Source organism: Mchenga conophoros, linkage group LG11, assembly GCF_057382185.1.
Source record: "Mchenga conophoros isolate Kocher_MC1m ecotype Shallow Benthic linkage group LG11, M_conophoros_male_GT1.1, whole genome shotgun sequence".
Lineage (NCBI taxonomy): Eukaryota > Metazoa > Chordata > Actinopteri > Cichliformes > Cichlidae > Mchenga > Mchenga conophoros.
The window spans coordinates 36,905,379-36,921,517 of NC_140536.1; the positions used below are offsets into that span (position 1 = coordinate 36,905,379).

The 16,139-nt window shown below is 39.2% G+C and overlaps 1 protein-coding gene and 1 long non-coding RNA gene across 7 annotated transcripts in view; both read right to left on the reverse strand.

Moving 5' to 3' along the window:
- LOC146564951 (uncharacterized) overlaps nt 1-11,813 on the reverse strand; it is a 34,384-nt gene extending 22,571 nt beyond the window's left edge. For all 6 annotated transcript variants that reach the window (XM_085292748.1, XM_085292749.1, XM_085292747.1 and 3 more), the window contains exons 1-12: nt 11,048-11,813; nt 8,338-8,590; nt 6,393-6,421; nt 5,411-5,747; nt 5,146-5,186; nt 4,564-4,837; nt 3,679-3,726; nt 3,348-3,391; nt 2,692-2,974; nt 2,276-2,319; nt 1,434-1,719; nt 881-924 (exon numbers count right to left, since the gene is read on the reverse strand). In XM_085292748.1, the coding sequence (XP_085148874.1) occupies nt 881-924; nt 1,434-1,719; nt 2,276-2,319; nt 2,692-2,974; nt 3,348-3,391; nt 3,679-3,726; nt 4,564-4,837; nt 5,146-5,186; nt 5,411-5,747; nt 6,393-6,421; nt 8,338-8,581 (1,674 nt within the window). In that variant the 5' untranslated portion in view covers nt 8,582-8,590; nt 11,048-11,813. The remainder of the gene's footprint in view (nt 1-880; nt 925-1,433; nt 1,720-2,275; nt 2,320-2,691; nt 2,975-3,347; nt 3,392-3,678; nt 3,727-4,563; nt 4,838-5,145; nt 5,187-5,410; nt 5,748-6,392; nt 6,422-8,337; nt 8,591-11,047) is intronic.
- Nucleotides 11,814-13,091: 1,278 nt separating this feature from the next.
- LOC146564953 (uncharacterized) lies at nt 13,092-13,780 on the reverse strand. Its single transcript, XR_014894469.1, has 2 exons — nt 13,645-13,780; nt 13,092-13,135 (listed from the first exon to the last, which is right to left on the reverse strand). It is a non-coding gene; the product is annotated as an uncharacterized LOC146564953 (long non-coding RNA).
- Between the last annotated feature and the right edge of the window lie 2,359 nt (nt 13,781-16,139).

Here is a 16,139-nt window from a genome sequence, read left to right on the forward strand (position 1 = left end):
ATTTAAAGTTTGATTTCTCTGAACTTCCTCAGTGTCTCTGAAGTAGACATGTAGAATATTAGAGCTGCATGATTATTGGAAAATCAAAATCACAATTATTTCGTTCAGTATTGATTTTTCTGACAGACAATTGCGCTCTCGTGTAAACAGAACATTTCCACATCTGTACAATTCTCCTTTCTCGTCTTCCACCTCTTTATTTATGTATTTATTGTGTGTGTGTGTGTGTGTGTGTGTGTGTGTGTGTGTGTGTGTGTGTGTGTCCCTTCACTTTGCATTTTAAATATTGCTAAATTGTGCTCATTTAATTTGTATAGACAAAATCAAGATTAAGTTCAAACTAGTTGTGCAGCTTTTTAAAATTTTAATAAAACCCATAAAAATTTTACAATTAATAATATTCTTCAGAATGATCACTGAAGGAACAGCTGGTAACATCTGTGGTGCTGATGATGTTTACCTCGCTGCCTTCATGAACTGTTTTTATGTGTCTGTAAAACTTTGGTCTCATAAGACTCCCTCTCCATCAGGACTAAAAACTAAATGTTCTCATTTCTCTAACTGAATGTTTGTGTTTTGATTTTTTAAAAAGTAAAGTGAGTGCATGAAATGTGGAAATGGATATTTTAGGACTTTTGATGTTGAAGATTTTCAAAGACAAAGAAAAATCTAAAGATGTCATTTCCTGGTTTTATCGTCAGTAGTAGATCCTTCACTCTGTCGTCAGTGGAAACATTATTGCTGCAGACTCCACATTAACACTGTGAGAAGCATCCAGTTTCAAAGATGCTTTGTCTGTTTCATCGTGTTTAATGTTCAAGATGAGGATGATTTACAGCCTGAATCTACTGAATGAAAGCTGAGTTAAAGTCACACTCACTCTCTTCAACAGTGCAGCTCCATGTTCATCCACAGAGTGTTTCTCTGAGGAGGAAAGACATTTACCATCAACTCTGAGGATTCAAACATCATCACACATCCAAGTAGAATCAGCCTTCAGACGACACAGATGATTTAAAAGAGAAAATCATGTGAAACTAAATAAAATGACATAAGAACCCAACAAAGAAACCCTCCATCCTGTCCAACCAAAGTAACTGGGGGTTCCCAGCTGTGATAATGAGAGAGGGTACACCTGTCCACCTCAGGTTTTAAACAGACAGACAACCTTTCACACCCACATTTAATTTAGAACCAGCAATAAAGCCAACAAGCATGTGTTTGGACTGGAAACCAGAGCACTCTGAGGAAAAGCATGCAGGCACAGGGAGAACATGCAAACTCCACACAGAAAGGTTCCAGCCAACCAGGAGGCTCAAACACACAACCTTCATGCTGTGAGGACACAGTGCTAACCACTGCACCACCATGACACCACCAACACAAAAACCTGTTGATGACACAGAGTTTACACTCATGCATGTTGGTCTTACCTCTGGATGCTGAGCTGCTCTCTGATAACTTCTGCACCAGATCAGTTCTGTTCATGTGCATGAAAACTTCTCTGGTCACCTCCACAGACTGATGACCAACTTCATCCACCATCAGATTCACTACATCTGCTCTGGTTGATGATGGACTCAACCTATATGAGAAGAATGACCGATTCCTCCAAGGAAGGATCGTCTGCAGGAGGCTTTTAAATGTCTCGAGCTCCTCATCACTCAAATCATTCAAAGTTTCTAAAAGCAGATGTTTAACAGCTGCCATTGTTGCCGCCTGGAACAATAAACACAATCACGGGGTCACATATTTATTTAGCCAAACACAAGCATCTATTTACTAGTTGCGGTACGTTTATGAAAAAAATGAAGAAAATCTAAAACTGTGATCCACTTTTATGGGTTTGAATACTTTTTCTTTACAGGCTGCAGTTCTTCTCTCACTGTGCAGATAAAAACTGAAATATATCCATCAAGAATCTTTCCCTGATTTCACATCATCTTTCATTCTTTATTAATATTTGTAAGTAGAATAAAGTTTCCTGTTTAAGCTGAAAGTGTTTGATGTTTTCAGATTTCTCTGTCCTGTTGAAGAGTCAGGACAAATGTACATGCTGACACTTCCTCAGCTCATCCTCAGTGGTAAAGACATCCTGACATTAGTGTTGCAGAAAATTACTGCTGAAGAAGTCAAACTGAATGAAGCTTCAGTTTGTCACAAACATCCAGCAGAAATCATGAGAAAATGACTCAACATGAGAACTGATGATACTTTAGTCCTCTGACTTTCAGCCTGCTGTCTTGTACTGAATCAGAGATGTGACATGACTCACTTTGTGGATCAGTGCAGAGCGTCGTTCATCCACAGAGTGTTTCTCTGAGGAGAAAAGTGCTCAAAGTCACTCATGACAAACACATTTAACAACTAACTGACAATTATTCAGGAAATATGACTTTGGAAAAATGGACAATATGCAGAATTACACTGAAACCTCCTCAGCAATAATAAACAGTATGAAGGAGTCATTTTTACTCCTCCTCACAAAGTATTTGGATTTAATCTGGTCTCATTTTTATGTATTTATTGAAGTAGATTTTTCCAGAACAGCCATAAAATATGTTTTAAAGATGTGTTTTTTTGTCTTTATTACAAATATTATTTATAAAGTCAAAGAAGACTTTAGTCAGACGTTTATGAGACATGAAAACAGTTTTATGACTTTAATGAGTTTTGATTTTGTTGTCTTACTTCGAGGCAGTGAGCTGCAGTCTGACAGCCTCTGAGCCAGATCAGTCCTCTTCATCTCCTTTAAGACCTCCATGGTCTTCTCCACTGACTGTTGGCCGTAAATCAGCACCATCAGAAACACTGTGTCCTGCAGGTTTGTCCTCATGTACCACATCAATGAAAAGTCTGAGTCATATTTGCGATGAAATTCTCGCAGGGTCCAGTTGAACTCCCTGAGCTCCGGCTCATTGAGACCATCCAGAGCTTCCAGCAGCAGCTCAATAACAGACTCCATCGTTTCTACCTGGAAAATTCAAAGAAAATGTTCATGAGATAAATGTGACATTTCTCACTTTCAGGTTTGTTTGTTTTCTCATCAACACTTTACAAATGTAGATGTGTTTAGATGACATCATCCATCACATAAGGTGATGATGTCATTGGTCATATTTGTCACAATGATCACAAACAGCTGATTAACAATTATTCTGCTTCTGTTAACAAGTTCAGGACTTTTCTGACCTGCTGCAGACCTCCCTCACTGCACACGCTCAACTTATCAAACTTTGACTTTTCCAATCAAAATCAAATCATTTGTTTCTATTGAAGATTTCTATCCTGTGTTTATGAAATGAAAGCTGGATGATCTGAAGTCAGACAGATGTGACATGACTCACTTTGTGGATCAGTGCAGGCCAACGTTCATCCTCAGAGTGTTTCTCTGACAGAAAAGAAAGATTAAAAGCTTCATTCATGACTGATTTAACATCAGTGTTAATAATCAGACACTTTGAAATAACTGATGCTTTGATTTCATTCTGATGATCCTTGTAAGTTGGATTAATAACAACATTAAACTTGTTAACATGAAGTCATATTTGATGGGAAACTATCAACGTGTGAGGAAATGATCCAGTTCTGTTTCATTCAGTAATTCTTCTTCTTCATCTTCTTCATCTTCATATCAATGAGTGTATTTATTGATTCATGTGTTTTCTGGACACTGACCTTTCTCTGTTTCCTCCACATCAAATCCTTCAGCTGATGATCCTGCAGCTGCAACACATTGAATACAAACTGTAACTACATGATACAGACACTGTGTGTGTCCTTTATGTGTGCTCATCCTGAGTATAACACTGAGTCCTGACAATAAAAAGCTTTAATATTTCACTTTCAGCTGTGCTGACTGAAGGCAGGAGGAGGCCATAGTTACACAATCACAGAGAAATCACTGAAAAGACTTTGAATCATTTACCTCATACAGGTCGTCTGTCTCCATAGTGGAGTTTCAATCAAAGCTAACATAAAGATCCATTTACAACACAAGACTGATATTAATGAGCTCAAAATGCAAAAAACAAAGAAAAATATTTTCAAAGGAAAGAAGTTCAAAGAGCTTTAAAAGAACATTTACTAAAGAAAGTCACTGATTCAATAAGCTGAATATTTTTACTTTAAACATTGAAATATGAAAACAAATCTGTTTAATTTTACTGTGTTTGTACAACCTGAATGTGTTCATTTATCAACGTCTGTCCAAAATAAATCAGAGGAAACAAATTCTTTCATTTATAAATGATAATAAAGTTTATATTATGCAGTTCTTGTTGTGAGTTTCTCTGATTTAATTCTTTAAATTAATTTTTACTGTAAGGTGTAATATTATATTTAAAATCCTTCCACACACAGTTAAGAATAATCCCAACATATCTGTTGTATTAATTTATGCAGCTTATGATTATTGTACAGCTGTCCTTCTTGGCCAGGACACTCTTGTAAAACAGATTTTTAATGTCACAAGTTTATTTTTTCCTGGTTAAATAAACTTTAATGAATAAATAAAATGTATTAAAGTTATTACAGAAACTCTGACAGATTATTTCCTCTTACCTTTGAGTCCTGAGCTGCTCTCTGACAGCCTCTGCACCAGATCAGTTCTCTGCATGTCTGTTAAAACCTCCCTGATCACCTCCACAGACTGATGACCAAGTTTATCAATCATCTCATTCACTATTCCTCTTCTGTCAGTTCTCAGTTCGATTTGTGGAAGACTCTTCTGAAAACAAGTGAACTGCAGGAACAACTTGAATTTGTTGAGATCCTGATCACTCAAATCCTCCAGTGTTTCTAGAAGCACATCTTTAACAGCTGCCATTGTTGCAACCTGGAAAATTCAAACATTCATAAAGAAAAAATGTTTCCTCACTGAGAAAATTACAGATTTATGTTTTTGTAGCTGTTTTAAACTTTGAATGTTTTCAATGTTTTCTCTGAAACACTTTGTTTTCTTTTATTATCTTATTTATTAAGATGTATTTATGTAAACACACTTTTTAATAATCTTTGATTTTAAATCTAAAAACATTTCTGTGACAACTGTTTAATCTAAATGATGAAATTATGATTTTCAAACTGCATCTTATTGAATCAAAGCTGAACTCTGCAGAGTCAGACAGATGAGACGTTACTCACTTTATGGATCAGTGCAGACAGATGTTCATCCAGATGTTTGTCTGAAAAAAGAGAAATTAACAGAAATAGAAATAAGTGTTTAATAAAAGCTAATCGAGCTTTAAAAAAATACACAGAGATCAAAAACAAAGTTACATTTAAACCTGCTGAACATCATTTTCTGCTCGTCAACAATGCTCTCTTTGCTCTGTAAATCTGACTGTTTCTAATATGAACTGAAGCAGAAACACTTTTATCATTTTAACATGTTTTGTCTTTATCTTACTTTGAGCTTCTGAGCTGCTGTCTGTCAGCCTCTGAGCCAGATCAGTCCTCTTCATCTCCTTTAAGATCTCCACGATCTTCTCCACTGACTGTTGGCCAAAAGTCCTCACCATCAAAAACACCACGTCCTGCACGCCCTGCACGTCCTGCACGTCCTGCACGTCCAGCAGACTCATGGAGCTCATTGAGCCCCATGAGTCTGACATCTCAGACAGACTCATGAGGCTCATTGAGCCAAGTTTTCTTCTCAGGATCTCGATGAAGTCTCTGAGCTCGCTGCCTCTCAGATCAGCCAGTGTCTCCAAAAGCAGCTCAATAAGAGACTCCATCGTTTCCACCTGGTAAAAACAGAGGTCACATGACAGCGATGCACCATTCAAATATCTGTTTGATTGTTAATCAACAGAAACATTTTAGTGTGCTAAAAATAAATTCATGTTTGAATCCAATTCCTTCTAAAAACCTGAAAAGATGACCTTTGACCTTCAGACATAAAGCTGCGTCTTTTTAAGGTCATGACCGGTCGACCAGATGTAGAGCAGAAAATAACCTCCATGAACATCTGGTGCTCGGTGGGTACCTGCTTGGATTGGTTTTTTATTTCTTGGCTCATTTTTTCCTCTTTTTGAAGGATTTAATTTTCATGAACAGGTTTGTGACTCTGTTTTACTGCCTGACTGTAACTCTGTCAAAGACTGAGCTACAAAAACTGCAGTGAGTCTCCTGATTTTACAAACAGAGGGGAGCTTTAACTGCTCGCATCTTTACTGATAAACAGAAAGACTTGAATTTAATCTGCTTTTAAAATGTAAATAAGGTTTAATATTTCTACACCAATCATGTATAAAACTCATGTGTACATGACAAAGCTGCAGCTTGAATCTCATGTGTATGATTTCTGTTGAAGATGAAGATCATTTTCAGTCTTCATCTACTGAATCAAAGCTGAACTGTGTGAAGTCGACTGATGTGACGTTACTCACTCTCTGGCTCAGTGGAGGAAACTGTTTGTCTGAGGAGAAAAGAAAGAGAAAAAGTCAGATTAGAAACTGTTTTATCATCAGGCTTTATGAGGATTTAGAACATAAAAGATTTCACATCAAAGTGACACTTAAACCTCGTTAACTCGTTAATAATGATTTTAGAGAGAGGCCTAACTTTGTGAATGAGAGCACACACAGGATACTCTGATCGCTGATCACTTTCATGTGTGTGTATATACACACACACACACACACACACATATATAAATATACACTACATGTCTTTGAACGTGACGGGAGTCGACTCCAGACCGGGCGTTTCTGTCCAATGAGGGTCCCAGGCTGCCTCTCCCATGCTAACCAACCGTAACTTGGACATAACTTGGACATTCCCAGATAGACTTAAAGGAAACTCATTTCTGTTTGTATCCATAATCTCATTCTTTCAGTCCTCAGAGCTTGTGACCATATGCATGGGCAGGAACATAGCTCCACCTACAAATCTAAAACATCAGGGCCCACTCTCTCCTCACCAGGGCAGATCAGCAGAGCATCCACATCACTGCAAACACAGCACTAATCTATCTGTCAATCTCCTGCTCCACTCTCCCCTCCCCTGTGAACGACACCCTTAGATACTTAAACTCCTCCAAATGGGGGAACTCGTCCGTGACCTGGAGTGAGCACTCCACCCTTTACCAGCTGAGAACCATGGCCTAAAACTTGGAGGTGCTACTTTCACCCACTTGTTGCACATTCAGATTCAAACTGCCCCAGTGAGAGCTGGAGGTCGTGACTCCATGAAGCGCTTTGTCTCTCCAAAGCGTGCTGCACATGCGTGTCTGTTACATGCTTCCTTGATATGGGTTGCGTGACCAGAGAACTCCAGCTCTCTCAGGTACAGTAGATGCAGCTACGTCTCCAACATTCTGATAACTTCTAGTCTGGAAAGTTCCCCATCCAGACGATGAAGGCAGTGATGGCATCTGAGTCTTTCTTCTTTATAAACACTGACAGATACTAGATACTGTGTGTTACTTTAATTTAGGACCAGCTGCAACTGAATAAATTCACAATACAGTTAATAAGTCCCATTTATTAAAACTGTAAAGGTGGAATTGTTTGACTGGAGTCCTCTGACACCTACAAACATTTGTATTTTTAAAGAAGCACCAATCAAAGCAGAAATAGAAAATTGTGTGAAACATTAGCAACAAACTGACAAATTCATTAAAAATTTAAATGATAGACAAAAACACATCTGTGAGGTATGACAAAAATCTACCACAGACTTCAGTCAGTATGATGAGGGTTAATAGTGACATAATTATAACCTGTAGAGCTGCTTGAAGACTTTCCAACCATGTTGAATGATGTTGGATGTTTTTGTTCTGATCGGATCAAAATACTGTAACTGAGCTTGTGTAACAGTGTTTATGGTGTGTGTGATTCCATAATAACCACAATGGATTTGTGATGTTTATTGGCTCAATGGCGCCCTCTCTCAGAGGCAGTGGATCACTGCACTGTGTGGGATCATTAGGTATCAGCATGTGTGCGACCACTATACGGAGCATGTGACCTCTGTAGCTGTCTAACTGTTAATAAGAAGAGTTTCAGTGGTTTGTTGTAATTGTGAAGTCCTGAAACAGTCACATAATATCACTGCACACCGGCTATAAGCTGCTATTATTTTGTAGTGTGCTGTGTTTGAGCCTCCTGTAATGAGCCAGCCTGCCTGACCTGCACATATTCTGCTCTAATCCACGTTATAAAAAGCAGCACGAAAATATAAACGTCTTTGTTCATCATTCACTACACAACACAGAGTCAAGAGATTTTTCTATCAGTCAGCACCTGGTTTCATATGAATGTGATAAACTATGTGCAGTATTCTCACATATTTAAGTCTTTGTTCTCTTATTTGTGGTTCCTGAGGTGATACCTGATAATCTCTGCACCAGATCAGTCCTGTTCATCTTCATTAAAGCCTTTCTGGTCTCCTCCACACTCTCTCCTCTGTACGTCTCCTCCATCAGCTTCACTACATCCTGTGTGTTTGCTGTTTTCAGTCGGCCCCTTGGCTTGGATGATAGATCTTTCTCCAGTTCAGTGAGTGACTTGAACTCAGCAAAGTCCTCTGGACTCAACTGGTTCAGTGTTTCAATGAGCAGCTTCTTAGTCGTCATAGTTACCACCTGGAAAATGAAGGAATCATATTATACATGAAGGACAGCATGTCTGCTGTTTGTTCATTTGATGGATGGAAACTGACTGCTTTGTATTTCACTAATGACAACATTACTGACATGGACGTTTGTTACTTTTCTATCACCCAAATGAAAACTGTGATTGGACGTGAACGTCAAACATCAGCTTGAACCTTGAATAAAATTGAGAGGATTCGTTTTTGTCCCCAAAAGGACGTTGAGTTGTTTCTAAATAGCTGCTGAAAAAGTTACACTGGGAAGTAATAAATGAACCAGTACAATGTCTTGATGCATTCTCAATCATCCAGGAAAGTAAATCTCCAAGCTAGTGGAGCTGATCACAGCCACAGAAACAGCAATTCGTAACAACAATATTGCAGAAGTGGAAGCAGAGCAACTACGGACGAAAGTTTCGGCCTGTCTCAGCAATGCAAAGCCCCCAGCATCCAACATCACCATGGAGGAGAGGAAGGCACTCACATCACTTAGTGATGACAACAACATTATCCTCCTTCCAGCAGACAAGGGTAGGTGCACAGTATTGCTAAACCAGAAAGACTATCATGAGAAGATCTTGTCACTACTCAGTGATGAAAATACTTATGAGCCCCTGAAACGAGACCCAGGAAGTGGCTACAGCAAGAGGGCGATAGACTGTCTGAAGCAGTTAGAACAGGACAAGGCTGTTGACCGGACCTCATACCACAGGCTGTACCCAGGGGAGTCTACACCAAGTCTGTATGGTTTACCAAAAATACATAAACAGGGTGCACCTTTAAGACCGATTGTCTGCAGTTTCACCCATCGTGGCCAATTTGTACATGGAAGAAGTGGAAAAGAGGGCTTTGCTATCCTACCCTGGAACACCACCAAGCCATTGGTTCAGATATGTGGATGACACCTGGGTGAAAATGAAATCCCAGGATGTACTACATTTCACGGATCACATTAACTCGGTGGACCGACACATCAAATTCACCAGGGAGGATATGAAAAGTGGCAGGTTAGCCTTCTTAGACTGTGAGATTTCCATCAGTAATGGGGGACATCTAAAAGATGACGTGTACCGTAAACCTACACATACGGATCAGTATCTAAGGTTTGACTCTCGTCATCCACTGGAGCACAAACTGGGAGTCATCAGGACGCTACAACACAGAGCGAACACCATCCCCACTGACACAGCGGCCAGGGAGGCAGAAGAACAGCACATCAAGAAGGCCCTGAGTGGTCTTTGATCAGTGGGTTTTCGTCAGTGGTTGTTGATCAATGGTCATGAGAATTTGCATAATTATGATTAAGGAACTGACCTCCCAGCCTATTGTTCCTTCACTGGGCTGGTTTCAGTCATTATGCAAATGTACTGTTTATAAGATTTGGGGAAACCTGCAGTCAGCTGAGACTGAAGAAGTCACTCGGATGAGTGACGAAACGTTTCTCCCACAAAACGCTACGATCAGATGAACAGAATCAGCTTTTGGAGAACCAGTACAATGCACAACAGTCTCATTTTCCCCGGTAAAATTAATTATCCATCCCTGGTTTGTACAAACTTTACAAATTAAAAATCTCAATTCGAACTGGTCAGAAACACACAATAAACAAACTGTTATTTGTTTATTGTAAAAAAAAAACACAAACCTTTAAATAACATTTATAATAATTATTGTGTCATTATATCTGTGACTCTGACATTCACCATCCAGGAAGCAGAGTGTGTGAGGAAGATCTGGTGTCTGATGAAGATGAGAGATTAAGCTGCGCACAGATAACTTTAACCCTAGAATACTATCGCTATTTGAGTTTCACCCGAGCAAATACATTTACATGATTTCTCTCTCCCGCAGCTGTTAGTGTGTCGAGGAGACTGTGCCTTCACCAGGGAAGTCTCAAATGTCCCAGGAATGGGTGGACCAAAGACCAGCTTTCCAGTGTCATTATCTTTTTTAGGAATTTTGTTCTTTGCCCTAATTTTTCTGTGATTTTGGAGCATTATTTTAGGGTCCCCACATGACACTTTTTTCATTTTGTTAGACATGGCACAGTTGAAAGTAAAAGAAGACAACTCTAATTTGTCATGTGTTGTAAAATTTTGATATATTTTGATGACAAGTACTTTTTGTTGGTCATATTATATCGGGTAAAAATCACCCGGCATTAGTGATTGTGTTGCTGTTTATAGCGATAGTGTTCTAGGGTTAAGATCACGTGACTATCGTGGCCTTTTGAAACCGCCACAACCAGAACTCTACCGTGACCGAGACCTCCGGTTCTTTCCCACAGAGCTCTGCACCTCTGCTTCAAACCAGCAACAGTCACATGATCTAATATAACTTATTATTGTATCTCATTCCCTGTTACACACACATGAAAACAACTCCAACAAGGAAGCAGAACTACGAATGTGAACTTCCAGGAGGAAGCAGAACTTAATGCCGCGCTTACCTTCAATACTTCATGTAAAATGTGAACACCAGGAATCACTGCTGATGGAAAATCATTCTTCAGTGTTTGTGAAGCAGCTTAGTGTGAGGCACTGTTCTCCCGCTGCTTTCTCTCACTTTCTGTAAACGCTGAGGCGGAAAAACTTCCGCTTTTCTGCGTCTCTCTCCTCCCAGCTGTCAGCCCGCCTGAATAACGGAGGCGCCTTGATGCTAGTGATGGGTCGTTCGCGAACGAAATGGCTCTTAGAGCCGGCTCTTTGACGTGAACGACGCGAGCCGGCTCCTTATCGCGAGCCGTCACGTGGGGTTTTTTTTTTTTTTTCTTTCTCTCAGCCTCTCTCTCGCACTTTTTTTCCGCTTCACTCTGCACGCGAGCCTTGTGCTTTACGCTGGGCAGAGGGGGGAGGGGCGGTAGTTACACTCAGTAGCACAGGAACAGAGCCAGAGAGAGAGAAAGAGAGGCAGGGACAACAACATTAGAAAGGTATAGTAATCATCCACAACTATTTTCGGTTGCAGATGATAAAGGATTGAGAAAGTTTATTCATGCAGGTCCATATGACAGAGAATATGCATGTTCTTTTAGTTTTCATATTATAATTTATATTTAATTGTGTTGTGGTTTGCAGTGTTTTGTGTTCTTTTCACTTTAAATTTGTGAAAGGAAAAAGCTGAAAATTTAAATAGTTAAAACTTGAAATGTGAATAGTTGATTTTTGTATTATATGATTTATTTATTATATTTTATGTGGAGTGAATAAATAAAAGTATATTTACGGTGGCCCCTAGAGACAAAGCACATACAAACTTCAAATCACGTACGAACTCTGAAGCATGTACAAACTCCAAAACACGTAAAAACTCCAAAACACGTAAAAACACGTACAAACTCCGAAGCATTTAAAAACTCAGAAGCACATAAAAACTCAAAACACGTACAAAAGACAACAGAAGTGCTCCAGGATGCTGGGCGCAGTGTTGAGCCTTTGTTATCTTGTGGCTACACAAGCCAGCAAGTACCAACGACCGGATTTGGTGTGTGGTAATAACAGGTAAATGAACTTTTTTTTAAATTATTTGAATATATATATGAGTGCCTGTGTATAAATACACAAACAATACACACATGCTTTCAATTGTGTAATTTAAGTGATCTAGTAGCTCTGCTTTGGAAGTTCAGTTCATGCTAGAAATGTGTTTTGGAGTTTGTACGTGTTTTGTCTCTAGGGGCCACCGCATATATTTATATATAAACATATATAAATAAAACCACTTGTTTTTACGTTAGTAATTCCTTTTGTGCATAATTTTATATTATTGTTAATAATAAATTAATTAAAGCAACAAAACAACCTGAAGAGCCGGGTCGGAGCCGAAAGAGCCGGCTCTTTTTAGTGAGCCGAGCCTAAAGAGCCGGATCTCTAAAAAGAGCCGGAAATCCCATCACTACTTGATGCGACTGTTGTTCTAATTTTGCGCCATAGAAATAAACAGAGTTGAAATAGATGTTACCGCCTTTCCATCAACGTTACCTTTGGCTCAGGTATGAGTAGAAAGAGTGACGTCGTGTCTCTTTAATCAGTCTCTGCATCTCCAAAGCAACAACGGATACACCGAGTTTAATAAATACTGAATCCGTTAATAATAATAAAAAGTTCCATAATCCAAAGTAAGCATCACATTCACATGCTCACTAGAGCTACTTATGTCTGACTGAACACTCTTAAGCTGTAATTTACCACAGACGGTATAAATCTTTAATACTGTGTGTTTCTGTTATTCACTAAACATCTGTCAACGATCAGGAAGACCTGCAGTCTCCTGGAGAGCCAACAGGGGGCGAAACCAACCCACTGAATTAACAATGGTACAGGGAGGGACGCTGGTTTGAGGGCGGAGTCCTTCACTCTGTCGTCAGTGGAAACATTATTGCTGCAGACTCCACATTAACACTGTGAGAAGCATCCAGTTTCAAAGATGCTTCGTCTGTTTCATCGTGTTTAATGTTCAAGATGAGGATGATTTACAGCCTGAGTCACACTCACTCTCTTCAACAGTGCAGCTCCATGTTCATCCACAGAGTGTTTCTCTGAGGAGGAAAGACATTTACCATCAACTCTGAGGATTCAAACATCATCACACATCCAAGTAGAATCAGCCTTCAGACGACACAGATGATTTAAAAGAGAAAATCATGTGAAACTAAATAAAATGACATAAGAACCCAACAAAGAAACCCTCCATCCTGTCCAACCAAAGTAACTGGGGGTTCCCAGCTGTGATAATGAGAGAGGGTACACCTGTCCACCTCAGGTTTTAAACAGACAGACAACCTTTCACACCCACATTTAATTTAGAACCAGCAATAAAGCCAACAAGCATGTGTTTGGACTGGAAACCAGAGCACTCTGAGGAAAAGCATGCAGGCACAGGGAGAACATGCAAACTCCACACAGAAAGGTTCCAGCCAACCAGGAGGCTCAAACACACAACCTTCATGCTGTGAGGACACAGTGCTAACCACTGCACCACCATGACACCACCAACACAAAAACCTGTTGATGACACAGAGTTTACACTCATGCATGTTGGTCTTACCTCTGGATGCTGAGCTGCTCTCTGGTAACTTCTGCACCAGATCAGTTCTGTTCATGTGCATGAAAACTTCTCTGGTCACCTCCACAGACTGATGACCAAGTTCATCCACCATCAGATTCACTACATCTGCTCTGGTTGATGATGGACTCATCCAAAGAAAAATTGACTTCAGGAATCTCTTGAACTCCTCGAGCTCAAATCATTCGAAGCTTCCAAAAGCAGTTGTTTCACAGCTGCCACCATTGCCACCTGGAAAAGTCATTCAATTTGCAGGACATTTATTTATTTATCCATTTTATCCAAATAAGCTCTTTTAGAAAGTTCAGTATGATTTCTCATAATCACAAAAAAGCAGAAATCGTGAGAAAAATGACTCAACATGAGAACTGATGATACTTTAGTCCTCTGACTTTCAGCCTGCTGTTTTGTACTGAATCAGAGATGTGACATGACTCACTTTGTGGATCAGTGCAGAGCGTCGTTCATCCACAGAGTGTTTCTCTGAGGAGAAAAGTGCTCAAAGTCACTCACAAGAGACTTACTTACCAACTGACAGTTGTATAATCTTCAACATTACATTTAAAGCTCAACTATGATAGACACTGTTTGTGTTATTCAGTCTCTCAGACTGAAGGAGTCACTTTGTCATTTTTTTGTTCCTTGAACACTCATAAATTCTGATTTGGACAACAATCTGTCTTTTCTCTACAATATTTTTATGAAAGACAAAAACTTTACTTATGAGACATCTTAACCACCAGAGTTCATTTAACTTATTTCCTCTTTGTTGTCTTACTTTTGGGTTCTGGGCTGCAGTCTGACGGCCTCTGAGCCAGATCAGCCCCCTTCATCTCGTTTAAACCCTCCATGGTCTCCTCCACTGACCGCTCACCGTAAGTCAGGACCATGAAAAACACCGTGTCCTGCAGGTCTGTCCTCATGTAGATGATTCTTTGGATGTCTGACTAATGTTTGTAATGAATTTTACGCAGGACTTCCTTGAAAACCTCAAGTTCCCAGTAACTCAGACCAGCCAGGGTTTCCAAAATCTGCTCAATAACAGACGCCAACGTTTCTACCTGAGAAAAAAAAGGTAAATGCGACTTTTCTCCAGTTTTTTTTTTCATCTCATCAACGTCTCATAAATGTTTAGATTACACCAGACACAGTTACAAGCAAATGATGTAAGTGATAATTACACACCTGATTAACATTTATTCCAACCTGATGAATTTAATCTTTCTGTTTATCTTTTCTACATGTAGGAGTTTTTTAAACTGAACATGTTCAGTGAACGCTGCATCATTTAAATACAGTCATAGGTGATATTACTCACTTTCTGGCTCAGCGCAGCCCAGCATTCATCCACAAAGTTTCTCTGGGAGAAATATTACAATATCATGGTTACCATGAGAAAAGAAAGTGTAGTATCCCCACAGCAGACTCGTCCACAGTTTAATGCTTTTCAGCACAATCTTTATTCATACTTACACTCGGTTGCTGTTACAAACACACACAGCTGCAGCTTTTCAGCCGCCACAACAACAACTCTCAGGATCAGGTACAGATTTTAAAGGCGATGCTGGCAAAGTTAGAAAGGTGCCGGCTGTGAACAACACCTCATCTATCTATTACTTCATTTGTTCTCTTTAGGCTCCACAATGATTGTCTGTCTAGTGTCTGTCGTCCACCTTAAATCCATTCATAACTTATTTAACGTCAGGGTTAATGATCAGAAAACAATTAAGTGTGTAAGGAAAGAATTTAGTCGTTTGTAATCTTAATATTAATGTCTGTGTTTTATTTAACAATATCTATTATTAAACACTTCAGTGAAGAAAATCCTCCTGCCTTCTTTCAGGAAGACAAAAAAACTTCCATTGTTCAGTTTTTGTGACTTGGTTCAAAGATTTTGAATCAACTCTTGATAATTTTTTTTATTAGGGATAATTATTCTCTTACCTTTGAGTCCTGAGCTGCTCTCTGACAGCCTCTGCACCAGATCAGTTCTCTGCATGTCCCTGAAAACATCAATGGTTACCTCCACAGACTGTTGGCCACATGTTTGCACCATCGCGTTCACTATATGTTTTCTGTTTGTACTCGGTGGGAATTGTGGAAGGCCCCTCTGAAAACATGTGAACTGCAGGAACCACATGAACTCCTTGAGACCCTGATCACTCAAATCCTCCCGTGTTTCTAGAAGCAGATCTTTAACAGCTGCCATTGTTGCAACCTGGAAAATTCAAACATTCATGAAGAAAAATTAAATATTAATGTTTCTGTTGCTGTTTTAAATATTAAAACTAATTGAAGACATTTAAATCATGTTTTCTCAAAAAAATTTAATATAAAAAAGCCAACATTTATAAAGAAAATATATCATTTCCACACTAAGACATTTTTTGGCATTTCTATGATAATGTATGATTTTCACCTAAAACACTCAGACACTGTGCAAACGAGCTGGCCCCAGTGTTTTCTGGCATTTTCAA